General features: G+C 43.0%; 1 protein-coding gene across 5 annotated transcripts in view; it reads left to right on the forward strand.

The window, feature by feature from the left end:
* The window catches only part of BMF (Bcl2 modifying factor), a 35494-nt gene extending 18298 nt beyond the window's left edge, over window positions 1-17196 (forward strand). The window contains exons 4-6 of one of the 5 annotated variants that reach the window (XR_005225532.2): window positions 3387-3484; window positions 14503-14610; window positions 15964-16107. Coding sequence is in view for 4 of the 5 variants with exons in the window: in XM_037900494.2 (XP_037756422.1) it covers window positions 3387-3484; window positions 15964-16117 (252 nt within the window). In the remaining variant the exon portion in view is untranslated. Of the gene's footprint in view, window positions 1-3386; window positions 10811-14502; window positions 15941-15963 lie in introns of those variants that run through there. The other 4 variants (XM_037900494.2, XM_037900495.2, XM_043548862.1 and 1 more) reach the window with 4 other exon arrangements.
* Window positions 17197-20981: the final 3785 nt, after the last annotated feature.

Genomic DNA, 20981 nt, shown 5'->3' on the forward strand with positions numbered 1-20981 from the left:
GGTAAGTTCTTTTTCTGAACTGGCTTTTCCATCCTTACTGCTGAGATCATCTGCTATCTTCCCTCCATGTCTCTTGTCTCACATTTAAATTGATACTGTTGATTGTTATCTGACATTCATCCTGTCACTGAGGAAGTGCTGCTCTTGAATCTGACTAAATTGGAAAATATAAAAAGACAGTGAGGTCTAGAGCACGGGGACTCTAAAGACCTGGGTTCTATGCCTAGCTCTGCTGCTGGCGTGCTGGGTGACCTCGGGCAAGTCATTTCACCTCTCTGTGCCTTAATTTCCCCATGTGTGAATTGGGAATAATGATACCAACCTTCTTTGTAACACACTGAGATCTGCTGATGAAAAGCTTGGTGGCGTTATTTATTTTATCAGAGGGAGAAGGTGAAGAGCAAAATAATGGAAGAGGGGGAGTGCAAATACTAAGTATGTGCCCTTTTTTGCTGCTTTGACATAAAAGAAGACTTGAGAGTTTTTTGTTAATAATTTAATACAGGGTTTTTTTGCACATTACCTACTCTGATTTTTTCCCCCACCTTTGTTTTGCACAAAGATGGCTTTTTCCTAGTGTTTAACTCAAATGGGTATCAATGAAAACAAACACAGAACAGAGTCTGGATAAAATAACTTCCTTGCTCAATCAGGTTTCACTTCTTTAGTTCTTGTGATGTCAGATTCCACTAGCTCTCCAGCTGTCCAGTGAGTCTTCCAAGGTAGAAAAGGCCTGAATTTCTGATGTATAAAAAGTAAGTAGGAACAGCCATTTTTTGGTGGGAGAAAATAATTTCAGATTTCCTTTGCCCATCATAATAAAGTACAAACACACAATTTTTTTTCTTCTGAAGTTTGCCTATTGAGCTGTGGGAAAGTGAGAAGAGATAAACATTTAGAAACATAATACATTGCATAAGAAACTTGAGCAAAACTCAAGGCAACCTCCTACCTGAAATAGGGCAGCAGTGTATGGGATTTGGTTTCATATGTACGCTAACCATTTGCGCCCATATAAATGTATAGCAGTATAAATTGCCTGCACTTTAAACTAGTGCATCTCTTCCCCTGCGTGCCCCAAACTAAGCACTTTGACAAATGTCACTTGAGCAGATGAGAAAGGAGTGCCACCAGTTAAACTGCTCTATGTTCCAAATTTATTTTTGAGACAACTTAAGGCTATCTCTTAAATTTCTCTCCAGATTTCTTAAAAACCAGCCTATTTGTTTGGTCACAAATACAATGAAGTAATAAATCTTGATGAACATATGAAATCTGCCTGCATTTCCTTTGGAGCATCTTTAGTGTTTGCACCAGCTCTTTCCCATAGTTTGCTAAGTGGTGGAGATGGGGAAAATCTATTGCACCTTCATATATACTACAGTATGCTTACGGCAGGCTACTCTGAAGACCTTATTTATAATGCATTTGGGTTGGTGGTCTTAAATGAGTTGGTGAAAACATGTTTTCTGGATACGCTGTCAGGAGTCTTGGTTGCACATGCGTGTCAGAATAGGTTCTGAAATGTGGCTTGGGGTAGGGGAAGGAAGAGAGTGAGAGATCTCCAAAGTTTCTGACAAAAAGGAGTGTAGGTTATAAGAATAAAGGGAAACCAAAAGCATCTGCCTCCTTAAGAACATTTTAGGGGTTCATTATGACATTAACCCAACACTAGAAGATAGTATTGTCAAGAGTTGCATAGTGGGAATGTTCTCACCTATGAATGTAACCACACTCTGGGACAGTTGCTTGTGGATTTTAAGCCTGGGGCTGTTTGGAACAAATGATGCCAGTCTCCCGAATGGCTGTCGTGGGCCATGTTCTGAACAGAAGGACATTGGCGCATTGTAATTAGAACAGTGTAAACCCTCCTAAATCTGGGGACACATTTAAATCTTGTGGAGAAGAATAAAATATTGAACGAACTGCTGCTGGGTTAGGGAATCCAGCGCATATCCTTTCCAAGGCCTAATTTGAGTGCGTTTGAGGTTCACGTTGCACCTTTTCTGCAGTTCTAGTCTCTGGAAAGCATGAGCACAATATAAAGAGTTTATTGGAATGTTTTGGATATTTCTCTTGAAACAATTCTAGTATGCAAACTACAGCTAAGGTTGTTCTCTCTTTTTCTAGCTCATGCTTATGTGAATTTGCCCTGTTGGACTAATTTAAGTTGAAACACCTTGTTCATATAGAGTGCTTCAGTACTCTGTAGTGCTCTCGTATGCTAAGGTGAAGTTGCTGTAAACCAGCCTTCTATTCCTTGTCTGCTTGGGATTTTTTTTTTTAAATGGTCACTAGCCTGGCTTAACAAATAGGTAATTCTGGATGAGAAAACAAGAACTGGCCTTTTAATTGAAGGTTGGTTAGGGATGTGAAATAGTATCCCAGATTGTGCAGTGTAAAGAGAAACCCACCTGTTTGTATGAGATGCCATTAAAGAACAAGGGGGGGGGGGTATAATGGAGAACACTTTCGCAGAGGTGATTACATATAACAAAAGAGGGGACAGCATTCCTTCCCAAAAGCAGCATTATGAGGTCTGATGTCCCCTGAAACTTAACTTTCAAACTTCATTGCTTGACAGTGGGACCTGAAATAACCTCTTGCTTTTTTCTTTCTTTGTTTCTTTTTCTCTTTTCTCTTTTCTCTTTTCTTTTCTTTTTTTTCTTTTTGGGGTAAGTATGTTCTTGCTTAAGGTTTAATTGGCTCCAGTCGGTAGGAAAGGGCTCCAAGGCTGATTATTTATGGCTTACTGTCAAAAGTAGCTATAAAAAGGGCAGTATTATCTTGGAGATGCTGGGAAGGAAAATGTGATGGGGGGGAGGGAGTGGGGGAGTGTGTGCGCGCACGAGTGTTTTCTTGTACTGGATGAAATCAGAGTTTTGCTGCCTCAGCAGTGTGGTTTAAATTGAAGATTAACCCTTTGACCTTCACGGTGTCAAATCACTTACAGATGGATCACCAGTTACTTTTTTTTTTTCCACTTTTGGGGTGAAGAAGGGGGGTAACTTTTTTTTAAGAAAGTTGTTTGTTCATGCAGCTGGGCCTTTTGAGAGGCTCAGAAGCCAATCTGATTAAAAACAGCACTTGGCTAAACTCTGCAAAATCCTGCAAGCAAAAAAAGGTTTAATCCTCTTGTGCACAATGCATAAGGGTCTGCTCTTTTTTTTTTTTTTTTTTTTAAATTCTAATGTTAGAGCTATAATTATTTCTGGAGAACTTATCATTCTCCCCCCCCCCCCCCCCACCTCCCCCCCCCCCTTGTCGTGCTGATGGGATTAAAGTGTCTGCTCTTGAAAAGTAACTGAGTTTTTATTGGAAAAGATAAGTGGTATGTTGCAATTGTAAAATATAAATAACCTTGTTTCAATCATTCTCCTTTACAGCATCAGCAGAACAGAAATCAAGTGTGGTGGCAGATCCTTCTCTTCCTACATAACTTGGCCTTAAATGTGGAGGCGAACAGGAACCACGTAGGTCAGAGGTGAGACTCCTCCACCTGTTCCAGGTCACATCCAGCCTGCAGGGAGCACTGAACAAACACTGGTCTGGGGGAGAGAGACATGCACACCGCGGGCCGGATGTGAGGACTCTGTCAAACTCTTACTCATCTTCTCAAGCTTTTTTTTTTTTTTTTTTTCCCCTCCCCCCCCCAGGAACTCTTCTTTACTGCTTCGTGCCTGATGAGGCTGGGAGCTCTTGTCCAACACTGTTGAAGGAAAGTCTTAGAACTTAGATGTGTTTGGTAAAGCTTGCTGCTGATTCCCCAAATCAGTAACCTCTATGCAAGTGAGGCAGGTAGTAGACAAACAGGTTCCTCTGCTCTGTTTTTGTTTTTTAATTGATAGAATGCAGCATTTTGTAATTTTGGCTGCTAGTTAATGATGGTGTCTGGGACTGATGGCTCTAAATGTAATTTGGGCTACTTCCGGATTAGAGACACTTGACTCCTCTATGGGATAACTTTGAAAAAAGTTCTTTTTAGAAACAATTACACTTAAGTAGTTTATGTACAGCAGCAGGTGGGTCACTGTTTGTTTATTTCCCTGAATTTTATTACCAGGGAGATATGTAAAAATCTAGTTTTTGTTTAATGACTTAATTGGCCCAACTTGGGCCATTCTTCACATGAAGTCGCTCTTTGTCATTGCCACTAATAGATGGAATTGTTTCTGTTAGAGTCCAGAATCTTTCAGAAGATGTTGGTGACTCTTCAGTATCTTTGTGCAAAGGGCTGTTTGGTCCTGTACACTATATACTGTCCCCATAAACCAGGATAGAGCTGTTAAAGATGGAATATAATCTAAGCATCATTCTTCTGGAATTGTTAATCTGTATATTTTTGTTAGTGCTCTGGTGGATTTTTTTCCCCCCTCCCTATCATGTGCGCTGTTAAGAAGATTCAGATCCCAAGCATCTGATACGTTTGCTTCATGATTTGACTAGGAGATTAGTTAGTAATTACTTTGAACCCCTACACTGCAGGTTTGTACAAGTGATCGGTCTATTCTAATGAGTAATACTGGAAGTGATATTCGTGTACACTGACAACAGAAATACTACTTGGAGTGATAGTTCATTGTCATTGACTTGTGACTGTCTGGTGTTTTTAAATCTGTTTGGCTGCCACTCGTGGAACAGGGATGGGGAACTACCTACCCCAAAAATTTGGGTTTCGTTTGTTTATGAAGTGTGAAATACTAAGGGAAAAGAATATAGACTCTGCTTTCCACAGACTGTTTCCATACTTGCCCAGAGCTAATTCTAAATCACAAATTATAAAACTAACACTAGGAAAAATCTTTCTGGACAGTTGCCCTTCAGTCCTGCTACAGCTGTCAACACAGAGGGGTTCTGGAGCTCCTGGTCTGCTTTGAAGCCTAATGAACAGTAAAGAATCACTGTATTGGAAGAGTTTTCTTGCACATTCTCCTTCCCTTCCACTTCCCCCCCTCCCCCCTTTATTTTTTCTTGCCCTTCAAGTCTGTTTCCATCTCGGACATTTGTAATGACCTAGTTCCCATGTACCCTCAGTAACCCCATTAAAGTGCCTGGTAATGATTTGTAGCACATTTGTATTTGGATGCTTCCCCTCTATTTCTCAATCCCATCTCTTGACTGGCATTCTGCTTTTTCATGGCAGGAGTTGTCTAGCCCTCTCCAAACCAGCTCCCAGGACCCTCTCCGCTTACATAGCTCTGCTGCGATCATTCAGTACAAATGGGGTTCCTCATGCAAACTGACTTTTTTTTTTTCCACCCCCTAGCTAAAGCTACATTATGCAGAGTAATGTGTTCCTCTGGGATGGTCAGGAGTTCAGAACAATGATTCTTAAGTTAGCTTTGTTTCATTTTAGTTAAGCACATGCACTATGGAGTTATGCAGTGGGATGTGAGTGGTACCTGTCATTGATTACTTTGTAGCGGTACTGGAAGCTGCTCCCTATTTACTGAAATACCTTCCATGGCTCTGCAAAACAGAGTCACTTGGGGTGTGTGGTGCCTGGAGAACAGGGGTTTAAATAGGAAGCAAGCCTGAGGAGTGGGGCAAGCACAGACTGGATTGAGGGGAGTGAGCCCTCGGAATCTGGACCTTGGGGAGAGCCCCCTTAGAACTGAAGGTGTAGCATAGGCAGCAGGTGGAGCCCCCTTTTGGGGAAGTTAGCCCCTGGCTCCATCCCTTCTGCCTGCAGCTGGAGCCCCAAGACCCTGTTGTCCTCCTCCCTGCCGCAGCCCAGAGCCACAAGACCCCCGCCCAGAGAAGCCCCAAGCATGCCCCTTGGCCGGAGGAGCCCCGGGATAGCCGCAGCCATGCCTCCACTCCCCTCCCCAGACCCAAGCGGCCTGGAGGAAAAGCGTCTCTTCAAAGATGCTTTTGATATGCCCCATGCAGGTTCTGGGGCAGCTGATGAGGCAGTATGTGCTATTCAGCTTCCTGGGTTCATCAGTAATTTCCCTGGAGTCCAGAGAGATTACTGATAACCGAGGAAGCTGAATAGCACATACTGCCAGAACCTGCATGGGGTATAATAAAACAAAAACTTCGCTGCCAAACCCCACAACTGGGGGTCCGGTTGCTGTGGCAGTGCCAGGGGAGGCCTATTATACCCATCGCTCATGAGGTGTAGGCTTGTCAAGGAAACTGAGGGAGAGGGGAGTGGAGCTTTAGAGGTTGCAGTGGGGAAGGAATGAAATAAAGCTGTTAACCAGTATGGCGCAGACATAGGTAATGCACACTCATTTCCCAACTGATTGGCTGAAATCCTTTCATCCGTCACAGAGGGGTCAGATTAATAACAGTCTTATGAAGTGTGCAAAAATTGGGCAAGCCCATCTGACTTTAGAACACTACTTCATCACCATATCAAGAAATCAAACTAGCATCATCTTTCTTCCTTAAATTCCAGCCTGGCCAGTTAAACCGAAAAGCAAATAAGTCTCCCTAGACTGCTCAGCCAACCACGATAGAAGTGTAAAATGGAATAGCAAGTTTGGTATAGGCACTTAATGATGGTCTGCCCTTATTAGCTTATTCTATAATAACACCCTTCTTAGTGGGGGGAATAAATTGCTGAAATAGTTTTGTAGTCCATCTAACTGTACAGAATTGTTTGGCTCACTGAGAGAGGGAGCCTTTCCTGGCCATGATGTCCACTGCTAGCAATGGATTTATCAAAACTGTCTCTTCCAAGGTCTTAAATTAGAATTCACTTGTTCTTGTATTTACAGTGAAGGCTGGATTATAAACCAGACTTCACTGTAGATACAGGCCTAGTCCTAGACAAAGTCTGGCTCCTGCAACATGCGTGCTGCTGCCTTTAACTAGAGGTTTGACAACCACTGATGTTTTTCTTTAACATCTCATATTTGCATATCTTGGAGAAAGGAACCAGGGTTCTATCAACCCTAAACGTAAGGATCTTAATCTACTTCTTTGATGTCCAGGGGGATTCTGCTGTTGACTTCAAAGGGAGCAGGATTTGGTCACTACTTTACCAGCTCATCATCTTCAGGAAATAATGGATTGTTATGTAGAATTGTCCCCTTCCATTGCCCAACCATATGGTTCTTTTGCCTCCAGATGAGTAGGGAGGGTAGGGCTACTATCAGCCTCCCTTAAATTTCTACAGTATCGTTTAGCAGCACATGCACTTCATCTGCGCATGGTTTGTCAACCATTTTGTCTAGGCGAGGCCCACTTCCAGGGCCAGCTCTAGGTTTTTTGCCGCCCCAAGCTCAGGTGGGACTGGGGCTCGCAGGCGGCACTGGAAGCGGAGGGAGTGATGTCACCGTCTCCCAGCGCCTGCAGGGGCTTTACCCCCTCCCCCCCTCCACCCAGCCGCGCAGAGAAGCCCCGACAGAAGGGGTGGCACAAGGCAGCGCAGCAGCCAGTGCACAGATGAGGCAGCGCAGCCCTGGGTCCCTGGCAGGACTCGTCCTCTCCTCCCCAGGAAGCAGCTGGGCCCTGGCAGCCCAGCATCCCGGGGCTGGGGCTTCCTCTTCCCGCTGCGGCCGGGGGCGCGGCGCCCTTGCCCCACCTAAGTGGCGCAGCTCCGAGAGCGCAACTTCCCCGAAAAAAAAGGATGGCTGGAAATGTGCCACCCCAAGCACGTGCTTGCTTTGCTGGTGCCTAGAGCTGGTCCTGCCCACTTTGGTATGTACTTCTGTTGAGAAAATCCTCCCCTCAAATTTTTTATTACAGCCTGAGCACAATCAGAAATATGTGGATGGGTGAGGGAAGTATTTTCAATTAGCAAGGCCTAAATCTGGTGGGGGGAGGGGCAACTCTTGAATGATTTTAATTGGTGGTTTGCCTGAGTGAAGGGGTGGGATTTCAGTTTTCAGCTCCTTTTCTATATACTCAAACACTAGTGAAGTGTCTCTAACAATTTAGAGAACAGTTGGCTTTCTCCTAAAGTTACTTCTAGTTTAATGGGCAACAGTCAAGACAACGTGAGTTTCAGCTGACAGCACCTACAGTGTTTGAAATCTGTCTCCCTTTCCAGGATCTCCAAAATGGCTTCTGACCCTGACATTCTTGACTTGAGAGAGGAGAGAATTTATTTCTGTATCTTTCCCTCCTGTCTCTTCAAATATCTCTCTTGTAACCCAAACCTTACCTGGATCCAGTGAGCCTGGTGCTAGTGGGTGTTTGTCTGTCTTACTCTGTTTCCTGCAATTCATGAAAGCTGAGCCAGTAATTACTAGGTGACTGCCCAAGGTTAGCTGCAAACTGCCATAGCTAGGGTAAGATGGAGGTAGACGAGGGAATGGACTTCCAACAGAAAGGGCTGACATTGGAAATGGATGTGGGACTGCAGGCTTCTCCCAAGGTGCTGATCGTCTCTGCTAACAGTGGACTTCTGTGTAACTTACTGCGTGTATTAACTGCTACTGTTTTGTTGGTTTCTATGGATATTATATTCTATTGCCGTTTTCCCATCATACCAAGTCTGCCTGTCTTCTGCTGCCAACTGAAGCTTAGCTTAATATTTGTCACACTGTCAGTGTTTTTGGAGCCTGGAATTCTTGTTGGGAGACTGGCCCTTGAGTGAAATGTTCTGTTTAGCCTTTCCTTTTTAAGCCTTGCCTATATCCACAGCAGGATGGGGAAGAGGAACCCAATCCTCTGTGACCAAGGGTCACTTGTGAAGACTTGTTTACTTTCTCTGTCGACTCAGAGTAACTAGCTGCCTTTGCTCCTTCAGGCTTGAACCGGGGTTGAATAAAAGCCATCTGAGATGTGACCAGATTTAGACACCTTGAGGCCACTTCATACCCGTGTAATTCCATTGCAGTCAGTGAAGTGATACTTCAGATGAATTTGGCTCATGGCGAGTGGAGGAAGGTTGCCCCTTCCCTTTGGGAAATTACAGGTTCTGAATTCTAATAAATTAGCTGGAGGTAAAACAAAGGCTCTAGGCAGTTGCTGCAACCTGAAGTCTAAACTCTGCAAAGTCGCTTTTGATTCACTTTAACCCTTCCTTTGTTGATCCTTAATAGCACCTACTATGCTTTCCAGGGAAGCTGTGGAAGTGGTAATATTGGAACATATCAGGTACATTCAAGGGGTGGTTTTACAAACAGCCCTACTTTGGTTAAAGGGAAGGCTCATATTAATTACTATGGGCAACCTTGACAGGATATAATGCCCTTGATTCATCTCTGCAATGCCCATTCAGACTAATGGGAGTTCTGCATGTGGGTCAAGTGATACAGAGTATTAAGAGCTGACAGCAAAGCTATTCATAGTCATTCCAAAGAATATTGTTTTTAAATTGGCATTTGTGATCATTTTAAAAAAAACCAACACCTCCCTGTTGCTTTTGATTTGTTTCAGAAAGAAAAAAATACCTCAAGGAATTGGTGAGAGATTGTTCAAGATCTCTTACAATTCCTAAAAAGCTCTTATGATCATTGTTTCTTTGGTTTGTACACATTCACACAGGTAGTACACCACTTAGTTCTTACCCATAAGGAAAAGCAGAAAAAGACCAAACACATTGAATGCACTGGAATGTAATTGTGTGTATGCCTGTATGTGTCTGTGTGTTTACATAAAAAGGCAGTCTGACATCCCCCCCCTCCCCCCTTTCTTTCTTCCACACCTCCCACCCGTTTCCCCACAGATGGGAGGGTCTCTTCCTATGAATCCCATGCTGGAAGTTGGTTTCTGGGAAGTGAAACTTAAATCTGTAAAGTTTTTTAAAAGCCATTTTCCAGTTCTGTCTTCAGACGATTTGCTGCCTTTGGGGAGTGGAGGGAGGGGGTGGGAAGTGTAGATCTTTAAACTGTTTTAAATTTTATTATGAAGATTTTGCATGTACAAAGTTATCTTTAAAAATCAAGTGGAGTCTCCCTGATTTGTGGATTCATCCCCAGGAGAGCATCGCCACAGACTCTTCAGCTCCAGGGAGAGCTGCACCCCTCAGAAGACCACTCCAGTTTGGTTGAACTACTCTGAGGAAAGGTTGAGGGTAGAAAGGGGATGTAACACTTCTCCCTTCTCACTGATGTGTTGTAGTCACATGATGTAAGAAGACAAACATGGCTATGATCTTACTAAATGGGTGCTTAAAGTTAGGCTCCTAGTGGGGGATTTTCAAAAGCACCTAAGAGAGTTTGGTGCTTTTGAAAATCCTGACACTAAATATGGACTTTTGGTGCCCAAAGTTAGACTACTTAAAAAAAACAAACAACCCCCCTCTTCCCAACTTGGGAATGTATCTCTTTTCCAAATCCTCTTCCTTTCCTTCTGTGGTATCAGAAATGTATTCAAATCTCCTCTGCATTTCTGTTTAAAGATCCGTAGATGAGCATATTTTGACATGCAGCTTCATTTCCCCCTGGACTTTTCTACTCTTGTTGGAGATGTTTCATTTTTAAACTTTGGAGTAATTAATTGCCTCCAGTGGCTGCCTTGGAGAATCAAAAAGATGAGGGGGAGAGAGGTTCTCAATGTATTGTTTAAAATGCTCTTAACCTTTCATAGCGTGTCCCTGCTGAATGAATCTTATGTTCTCCCAGCTGAAGAAGTACAGCCGATGCTCTCCTGTGAAATCTTTGTCTAGACTAGTCCTGAAGTGCACACGCCCTCTCTGCCATGGACTGAGACCCAGTGAGAATGTAGCATTTTGTTTATCTTGGCTGTGTGCCTCCAGGACTCCTGCCTGTAGTGATGGTGACTGGGAGGAGCTCCTTTTTTGTATCTGTGCAGTATATTTGCTCTGTACTTTCTCTCTGGTGCTTTTTAATACTTGGAATTTTTTTCTAATAACTGGTACAATTTTTAATAAAATTGTTAAATGCTATGTATTCTGTTCTTTTGCTTTTTGTATGGTTTAATGGCTGTATGACACTCCATTCTAGTGATCTGAACCTTCACAAATTGACCAATAGGCCTGTAATTTGGTAAAATAATATGGAAGTACAACTTCGGTTGGTAAACTTTGTAAATGGCTGGTAGATCCATGTGTATACTCCCTGTCACCTACCCCATACCAACCGCTACAGCTAAACCAAGATTTTCCTTTAATATTCTGTCTTTGTACAGGGGAAAAAAACAGGTTTTTCTAAGCCCACTGGTGACTGAATTATGAAATACGTGAAATATGAAGCTTTTGAGGCTGTATTATCACCACAGTACACTGGGCTTTACAAGGCTGTTGCTAATAGGAGCTGCACAGCTAAACTTTCCACTTCGATCCACAAAGTTGAAAATTGTGTCTTAACACAGGTAACAATATGCTGCCTCCAGACTCTTAAAATGTGGCTTCTAGTGGCTGTTTTTCTGTACTTCCTATGCAAGCTCATTCAAAGTTGATCAGCTGCAGGTTTTTATTGATGATTAACAAATGTATTTCCATTAATCTACCAAGGAAGATGCAGGTCTATACTGCTAATTATGTATATTTTATGCAAATGAGCGGTGACTCTGAGGGATAAGATGGTGTCACTGGTCCTAGCTGAGCTCCCTCTTTTGGCTACTCCCTAGACTGCTGTGAGGGAACAGAGCCTCCTGCTGCCTAGGTGTCTGTCTCCAGAGCCTGACTGGAGCTCAGCCACTGCCCCTAGGCACATACTTGAGGTACAGACCATTTCTCTAGTACCCCCTCTTGAGAGCTGGAACACTGGTGTCCATTTGCCTAGAGTGCTGACCCTTCAGACTCTTCTGCAGCTTATGCACCCACTTCTGGAAGCCCACCAAAAGTGAGTGTCTTCTGGGTTACCATTAATCTCTCGGGAGACACATGGCAGTTGTGAAGCATACAACACACGCAGACACTTTGACCAGAATCTAACACATTATTACTTCTTTACTTAATCACCTGAGAAATAGACAGAGTATAGATCATTTACAAAACAAACATTCTAAATGCAGTACTCCTCACTACTTCACCCTTCCCTTGCGGGACCAACTGTGTTCAGGCTGTAGGAGAGACTGTCTCATTGGGCCCCTACATATTGTTGAGTTGCTTCTCCCTCCTCTTAAATAGGAGAAAAATGGCCATTGAGTAAAGCAGTTCCTGCCCTCTTAACTTTTTAGCCCCTTTATCAGATGTCCTGCTCAGCCTCCCCAGGTGATCTGACCCCTGCCAGGTGGCTTTGTTGCCAAAGTGACCTTCCCTGACAAACCAGTTCTCTAGGATAGAAACCAGCACTTTGGCCTTTCTGAGTAGGGGACCAGCATGGTTTAACAACCCTCTCTTGTTAGGCCTTTGCCACTACTGCAGTTTGAATTTTGGTCCGACATCGAGGTGAAAAGACAATAGAAGACAAAGGACCACTTTTACAATAAAAGTTTTCAGCTTGGTAAAGATACATAGAGAATTCATAATCTCTCACAGAATTCACGAATTGTACAGATTCCCCAAGTTATCACAGATGATAATGAATCTTCTCCTCCCCAGCCCAGTTGCAAAGTCAAATTCCTGATTTCACTGAGCTAGTAAATGCACACTTATATTTGGGACCCTGATGTGTTCCCCTCTATGGAATTCAATTTTATTGAGTTCCTGTAAATGATTGGAGGAAATATTTCCATTGAATAATGGTAACCAGTCCAGGCAGGACAATGTATGAGTTTAATAATTTTAATATACTTCATTAAAGCAATATTACTAGTGAGATTTTAATCTCCAAAAGGCTTAGGAAACTGAATTAATGTTCCCACTCCAATGTTAAGTTGTCTTGTTTTGGTGTATGCATTACAATAGGGTCTTTCATTTCATGAACACATGATGTATGCAGTAATATGAAAAGCAACATGCACATCTAAAATTATAGAAAAAAGTACAATTTATTTTCATTGTATTAGATTTGCTGAGAAATGTGTCCCCTGCCCAGTGTCATGTGATTATGAAAGAGCTTATTGTAATATGCTCGTACAAGGGGACAGAGGTAAGATTGATGCAGCTGGGGGAATTAACTCTGAATTTCCTGACTCTTGTATGATTAAAATCTGAATTTTTTCATAATTATTTTATTAAAGTAAAATATGGCCTTTAAAAACTAACTGTATGGTCTTAGCACTGACACGTAGCTGGAACAGCTGAAAGAGCTTTTACCTAACAGGAAACATAGGCTGGTGCACAAATGGCTGGAACAAAATCCTTCCTTGGAGATCTCCCAAAGGACTAAACCCAGCTTTGCTTAAGTTATGAAATTAGATGCTATCACAGCCTGTAGTCATATGACTGCAGCCAAGTGAGGGTTTTTTTTTTTTAACTGTATACATTAGAACCTGGGGTGAAGAGAGATAAGATCAAGCATCAAAACCAAATCCAACATGCTCTTACACACAGGAGTACTCCCAGGATCAACAACAACAAGGTGGAGATTTCCTCCTCAGATCCTGACTAGACTCAAACGTGCATACTAATCAAAATTAGACAGAAGCAGAGTCCCTTGCACAGTCTGCTTCCAGCCACTGTCCCTTCACTTGTAACGGGGTGGGGCAATCGCGATGTGTTCTTCTTAGGACGTATTTGCACCATAGTAACAGCTTTTAAAAAAATGTGTTTTCGTTTCATACCATTAACCTTAAATGGTATGCTTTAGTGACGAGATAAATAGTTTAAGTTGGGTTAGTGCTGCAGGAAAGTGTTTATTAAGAAGTGTTTGGCCTACCTATAAAATAAAATGAGGATAAATGCACTGTTCTGATGCTCAAAGTTCTTCTCTCCTTACACAACTAGATCTATAAAGCACTATATTCCAGTGCCTCTTTTTGCTGAAGTTAAGGGGAAGAATCTACTGCACTTAGTGGACTATGATTAAACATCCAGAAATTTTGAAAATGTAATACCTCGATATATGGCTAAAGTACTGGTCCTTGCTGAGCATGATTTACATGAACGCTGACAAAGCAAGCTTCTGTCTGCTTACACATCTGAATCATTCAGAAATAGATTGGTATTTAAAAGATACTTTAGAAAATCCATTCATTTCTGGTCTAGCACCAAGTCTTTTATGTTTATTTGGTTTTGGGGGGGGGGGGTCCAAAAAGTCAGTTTTTGAGACAGACCTAACTGAATGGGAAATAGTGGCTTAAAATGGGAGAGCTTCAACTGCATTGTCTCATTCAAGCAAACAAAAAACCAGCCAGGGACATTTTTAACCATGGGCAACAGAAGTGGCTTGGCCCCTCTGCTTTTGGGGGCATCACACAAGCTGAGCAATTTTCCACCACAGGTGAGGAGCAGAGGCAACTTGCCAACTAATTTCCTCCTTTCTGGCAGGTCAGGACAGCTGTTTCTGTTTGAATGATTATACATATACTTGCTGAACAGTAGGAGTTTGCTTAGTGTCATATCATGACAAAGTCCCTGCCTCAAGGAGCTTCCAATACAAGCTAGGGAGGATTCAATACATGTACAATACCATGTGATTGGAGAATGAAGTGGTATGTCTGAAAATGGAGGAGACTTTATGTAAACATTTGTACATATTGCTAATTAGCATTAAAATGCTGCATGAAAACAAATATGCTTCCTTCCAACAGGGATTTGAATTAAAAAGTGGATGATAGTTCAGTGCTAATACCTACTTGTTGTTATATGCTACTGCTGGGTGTTTGCTACTTCTTTGACTTCCTTCACATCTGATGCAGGTATTGCTTTTTGTTATTTTGAGGTCCTGATGTCTGTCTGTCCCTTTAACAAAATTAAGTGTCTGACATCAATATAAATGTTCCATATGAAAGGTCTTTAAACCTTGATTTCTCCTAAATGATTTAATTCTCTCCTCTCTAAAATTATAATGGTCTCTTTTCTTTCCCTATTGAAATCTGTGTCAGCATTCTCCCTCTCTGTTTTGCCTCAGGACTCTTGATGTATACAAAGGATCCTCTGTTTTTTCACTCTTAGTCACATGCTTAACCTCAATGCTGTAAACTAAACATCCACCCTCTGTGGCTGGAGATGACCCTATTTATGTCTGTAGCTCAAATCAAAACAGCAACAGTTGTGAAAACTGTGTATGATGGAGACAACTAGCTTTTAGTAAACGGACAACAAATCTCGATTTCTGGATAACTAAATGAGTTCCAGAGTTTATGGGAAACTTCAAACAGAAATAATAAGCAGGAGATGGCTAATGGGTTATATAAGGAAAAAGTTCTTTTGAGTCATTTTCCTTTACCACCCCTGGCGTTTATTGAAGATGATTTATTAGCATAGTTCTTCTGTGTGTTTGTTTTTAGGCAGTGTGAATTCTGTTTGAGACAGTGAAGTGACAGCCATGTTCAGGGGTGACTACTTTTAAATTCTTTAGTTAATTAACCACTGGTGAAAGGTGCCAGAATGATAGGTCTGAAGCATGAAGTCTTCTGTATCAACAGAGCAGGCAAAGCCCGTCAGTTATAGTTCGGGTTTCCTCCTCATACTGCCCTGCTAAAGTGCCACTCAACCCTGAGATGGCAGGACCATCTGTGTATGTGAAGGGATTTGGTTTCAGTACTCAGTCACTCTTCAACCTTTATGCTAAGACTGCCAACAAGGGTGCCAATTGTGGGGGGGCTTTTCATAAGGTGCACACTTGTCCATTGGCAACTGGCTGAGATGACAATCATATTTCACAAAGGCCATTCAACAGCCAACAGATGGTAACGTTTGGGGATAGCTTGGGTGGGAGAAGAAACATTTTATAGAGGAAGTGGGTCATAAACAACTGAAAAGCCTGAAGTCATGTTTAGTTCCATGCAGAGAGAACACAAAAGGACTTATAACGTCCACATACAAAGGACTATCGTTTTTTTCTCTGTGTTTAATTCCCACTCGTATTAATTAATAAGACCTCAAAAATAGACAAGGATCCTTCTCAGTGAGTGGTTCTTGCTCTTTTGCTACAACCTCTAAAGGTAGTGGGGGAAGAGAAACATTCCTACAAAACACTCAAAGTTCTTCCAGTACAATCCCTTTCTTCCTCCTGACAGTCATCTAAAATGCTTTACCTTTTCTTTCAGAATTTGGCAAGAGTCACAAGAAAAAACGTGTCTGTATGTTTTTAAAAAAGGATTTCAACAATCTCCTCAAGATCTCCTCTCTGTGACCCCATTCGCAGTTGCTGGCTGTTTTACAGGCAAATTTTCTTGGCCACTCAGAATTTGTACCCTCTAGCACAATTCTTAGATCTGCTTTTCTTTAGTCAGGAATTCCTGAGGCTCTTCAGAAGGGTGAGAACAAATAACTTGCTCTGTCTTCTCCTCTGAGTCCTGATACAGACAGGCCGCTTCTGACAGTATTAGGTCATGTAGTCCATCCGCCTGTCAGTGCAGGCATGTTCCCTACAGCATATTCTCCAGTGCTTTGATTAGTCTAATTTTAAATGTCCCAAGTGACTGGCTTTCCACTACTTCCCTAGAGAGACTGTTCCACAACCTAATAAATCTCACTGACAGGATTTTTTCCCCAATATTCATCCTACATTTTCTCTTTCTTAATTGTATTCCACTACCCTAGTTATTTGCCCTTGTACCACCTTGTAAAGAGACAATACACCAAGCAACTGTTATAGCTAATACATGCTAATAGCCTTATCCAAAGTCCATTGAAATCTATGGAAAAACTCCCATTAACTTCAATGGGCATTGGTTCAGGCTCTAGAAAATCAGATCTACCTGGCCTATTCACCTCTGTGACAGATTAGTTTATGTCTGTCCATGTGTGGAGAAAATATTGGTAATATGGTTATGAACAATATGCATAACTTAGTTTTCCCACTCACCTTGTACTGCTACTTATTGAGTCTGAAAGGGTTAATTTCTCCCTGAGGAGAAGGGGTAGTGAGGCATGGCTGTATGTCATCTGAGCCTGTCTGGATTGGATTTGGAACTGGTTATATTCTCAAGAACTGACTGGAATCAACACAGATGAATGGAGTGTGCTGGAGAGACAATAGAAGCTCCAACAACCAAACATTAGCTTTTAATGATCGGGAAAGGAAGGCAAGCTGAACATGGGAAGACAGCAGGGGCTGCAACTTGGGACAAAGGGGCCAGGTGTGAACAGACTGTGTTTTAAGTTTCCGGCTACCCAAGCAGATACACCAGGTGAGAGGGAGACGGAAGATGAATCCCAGGAGACTATGGAACAGTGGGGTAATATGTGGGGCAAATTGACTTAAGCTTTGCTTTACCATTCAAACCTGCACTCTTAAATATTGTGCCACAGCTGACTAATAAATGCTGACTTGTTTATGGGGTTGCTGCTGTTACTTACTGGTTGCATTACTCCCTGAAGGAGTAAAATTTGTAGCAGGAGTTTGAACTCATTTGGATGGCTGTAAAGCCCCCGTGAGCAACAGGCATGCTGAACCCAGAAAGCCTAGTCTTGAAGTAATGTAGCCACGTGGCTTGCCCTCATAAAAAGCTAAGCCAAGAGCTTTGCAAATAATAGGGGTATTCACAAAGAAACTCATAATGGTCCCTTCTGACCTTAGTATCTATGAAACTGTGTAAAGTCTGGGGCATTGCACATCCCTGTAATTCCATGACAATATGTCTGTATCAAACTACAAATCCCATTTTGTTTTGTGAACACCATTTTGACTTTAAAGTACACTGTACCTTCACTGTTGCCCATTTAACCTCCATCTTGAATTAGGCTTTCATGAGGTGTTAACAGAGGGCTAACAATGGAGAGCAATCAGGAATTGTTAACCTGGATGATCTTCCATTCAAATTCCTACTACAATGAGTTGGCTATCTGCCCCCCAAGGAACCAGTTGTCCCAGGTGGGCATGTAACCAAAGCAACAAAATACCTGATGAGTGACTTTGAAGCCACTCAGGAGAATCACCTGATGAGGGACTGGAACTTTTTACACAAGGAAGGCTCTCTCACGGGCCATTTGAGTGGAGACGAGAACACAAGGCTGTGCAGGTGCTAAGAAAGAATCCTGGACTTCCTAGAAGACACTGACTGAGACCCAAAGGGCTCTCTGGACACTGGAGGGAAGGTTTTGTCTACAGGTATTTATTATTACTCCCTGGATCTGTGTATCTCTTGTGCTTAAGTGTGTGTTAAGGTGTGACTGGTTTAGAAATTCCTTTGCAAAGTCTGTGTCCCCTTTGCTTTCACTGTCTCATAGTTCCTGAAGGAGGATACAGTAATTTTTTGGGTCCACAGCTTCAGTGGAGCTCTGGGAACATGCCACTGTGGAGGCTTGGGAGAGCTGGACCTAGTTTCAGAGTGTAGGCAGTTGGACTGCAGAGTCTCATCTTTCAGGAAAGCATGCTAGAGGATTGACACTGTGAAAGTGCATGTTGAGATCCAGAGACTGAGGCAGAGCCCAGACTCTACCCATCCCTAGCCATCCTAAGATGTGAGACCCAGGAGTGGGATCAAAATACAGTAACCTGAACAGTGTCCACTAGGGGGAGCACAATGTAATTGCCAGCTGTCTGAAGCTTTCCAGAACCTGTGTCTGATTTTCCCTTATGGCTGTAGTCCTACCTGGGACTACACTAATAATGTGATATCTAATACAGCACAAGGCCTTCATTCTATCTTCTTAGCAATCATGACTCAATTCACATGAGTAGAGGGCTCAAGTGAAACTGAACTGTGCCCACAAACAATGGTAAACTAATATCTATCACTCCCCATCTCACTCAAAAGCCACTTTAAAATGTCCTTCTATTTTAAGACCTAAAGGTCTATAGCCACAGCTTTAACCTTATTCCTGAGCTAAATGTCATTTTTCTAGACAGCCTCACACACAAAAATAACACTATCCACCTACGAAAAAATAGGCAGTTCTTAACACATCTTTGAGCAAGTTACGCCACAGTGATGCTGCATTTCAAAGCCTGGATTGGAACAGCAAGAGTTCTCCTCTGCTGCATTGTCCAGATCCAAATCCCTGCTGTCGGAAATTGCACAGCTTCATTGGTTATTTCAGAGAAGGTCTATTGAATCCTTGAAACTGTACAAGATGTGCCCTGGATTTATTTCTTATTAAATATGCATGTAATACTTACTCTTGGGTGTGCCCCTTCTAAGCGAGGTCTGGGGATGCAGAAGGGGGTTGCATTGCACACAGGTGCTGGCATGCAACTATTCTTCACCCTTGGTGATGATGAAGGTTGCCTTGTGGTGCAGATATGCTTATTATATAGTCCTTGGAACACGGCGCTTTTACATCATTCCCTGCATGTACCGTACATCTTTACGCAAACCACACTAAGTGTGGCTCTCTCAAACCTCAATGTGGCACAGAGGCTAATGAGTTTGCTATAGCCTTTGGGCAATGAAAGTCTCTTTTGGCTTGGGCAGCAGAAGCTCATTCTTCTACATCCAGAGATCCTGTGTTCAATCCCCACTGCCACTAACCAACCTGGAGTATTGGGTTATAAGTGGTGTCCCACCTTGGAATATGAGTTGGGTTGAACCTTGGAGTGAGCTTCTTTGGCTAGGGGAAATGTGTAACCCCTGCCCACACAGAGGCTGGACCACATGGGGGTTTGAACTAACAGGGCTGGATCTTTCAGCTTGGACAGTAAAGGCTTATTCTCTTTGATCTGTTGTTCCCAGGGTTTGATTCCTGTTTCTGATGACCCATCCAGGAGCATCATGTTAAACTTGGAATGCCACTGATGTCCCAAATAGGCTGAAATCTCTTGATTAAAGGAAGGGTGTTTGGGCTGGGTCGCTCACCATATATGGTAATATGGTGCAGCCGTTAAAGAATACATGGGCAAAGGAAAGCTAGGTTTATTCCTGGATCTGATAGTGTTGTGTGATAGAGTAAGTGACTTGCAGTAAGTTATCTGGGCCTCAGTTTAGCCATCTGTGAATACTGATTTATTGATATCCCAGGTGAGGCTTAATCCATTAGTTTGTAGGGAGCTTTGAAAGTCTCAAATGGAAGATGCTCTATAAAGATAAAGTAGTATTACTATAGTACAGGGGCTGGCAACCTTTGAGAAGTGGCGTGCCAAGTCTTCGTTAATTTAAGGTTTCACGTACCAGTAATAAATTTTACATTTACAGGGCCCCCCAGACTGGCAGCGGGCTGAGCGGGCTGGTGGCCAGTACCCCGGCTGGCAGGGGCTGGGCAGCTGGAACCTCAGACCAGCAGCGAGGTGAGCGGGGCTGGCGGCTGGTATCCCACGCCGGCAGCAGGCTGACAAGGGCCAATGGCCGGAACCCGGCAGCAGGCTGAGAGGAGTGGTGGACAGAACCCCAGGCTGGCAGCAGCTCACCCGCTGCCAGTCTGGGGTTCTGCTGGCTCCTGCCAGCCGGGGTCCTGTCCGCCGGCCCCGCTCAGCCTGCTGCCACTCTGGGGTTCTATTCGTCGGCTGAGTGGGGCTGGCGGCTGGGACCCCGGCTGGCAGCAGCGTGCCAGTAAAAATCGGCTCGTGTGCTGCCTTTGTCACGTGTGCCGCAGGTTGCCGACCCCTGCTATAGTACTTGGCACTTCCTTGCCGTAGAGGTGGGTTTTTATTTCTAATGTCTTGTCTCCTGAGAGGCAGGAGCCTCATGTGGTGCAGGTGAGGGCCACTTCTTTACTTTGCCAGGTAGTGCTTTAGGGGATATTGATCGATTCAGCAGCGAAGCTGGAGGAATGTATGCTACATACAGTGTAGAAAACTGCTCTCAGTGGTAATGGGCCTATTCTAGGACCTAAGCCCTTAACCTTTACAAGGAAAGGTGCACCAACAATTCAGAAACATCATTTCTTTTCAACAAATCTAGTGAAGACTTTAGCGAAAGTATGAAGTCCTGTATTTATCCTCAGAGCAAATGCTACACAGATAGCTGAAGTGCAAACTTCCTTAGCAACCCCCACAAAAAGATGTGGTCAAACTGGAGAAAGTCCAGAGGAGAGCAACAAAAATGATTAAAAGTCTAGAAAACATAAGCGATGAGAAAAGAGCGAAAAACTTGGGTTTGTTTAAAGTCTGGAGAAGAGACGACCGGATAACAATTTTCAAGGACATAAAAGGTTGTTACAAGAAGGTGGGTGAAAAATTGTTCTT

The sequence above is a fragment of the Chelonia mydas genome, chromosome 6 (genome assembly GCF_015237465.2).
Source record: "Chelonia mydas isolate rCheMyd1 chromosome 6, rCheMyd1.pri.v2, whole genome shotgun sequence".
NCBI lineage: Eukaryota > Metazoa > Chordata > Testudines > Cheloniidae > Chelonia > Chelonia mydas.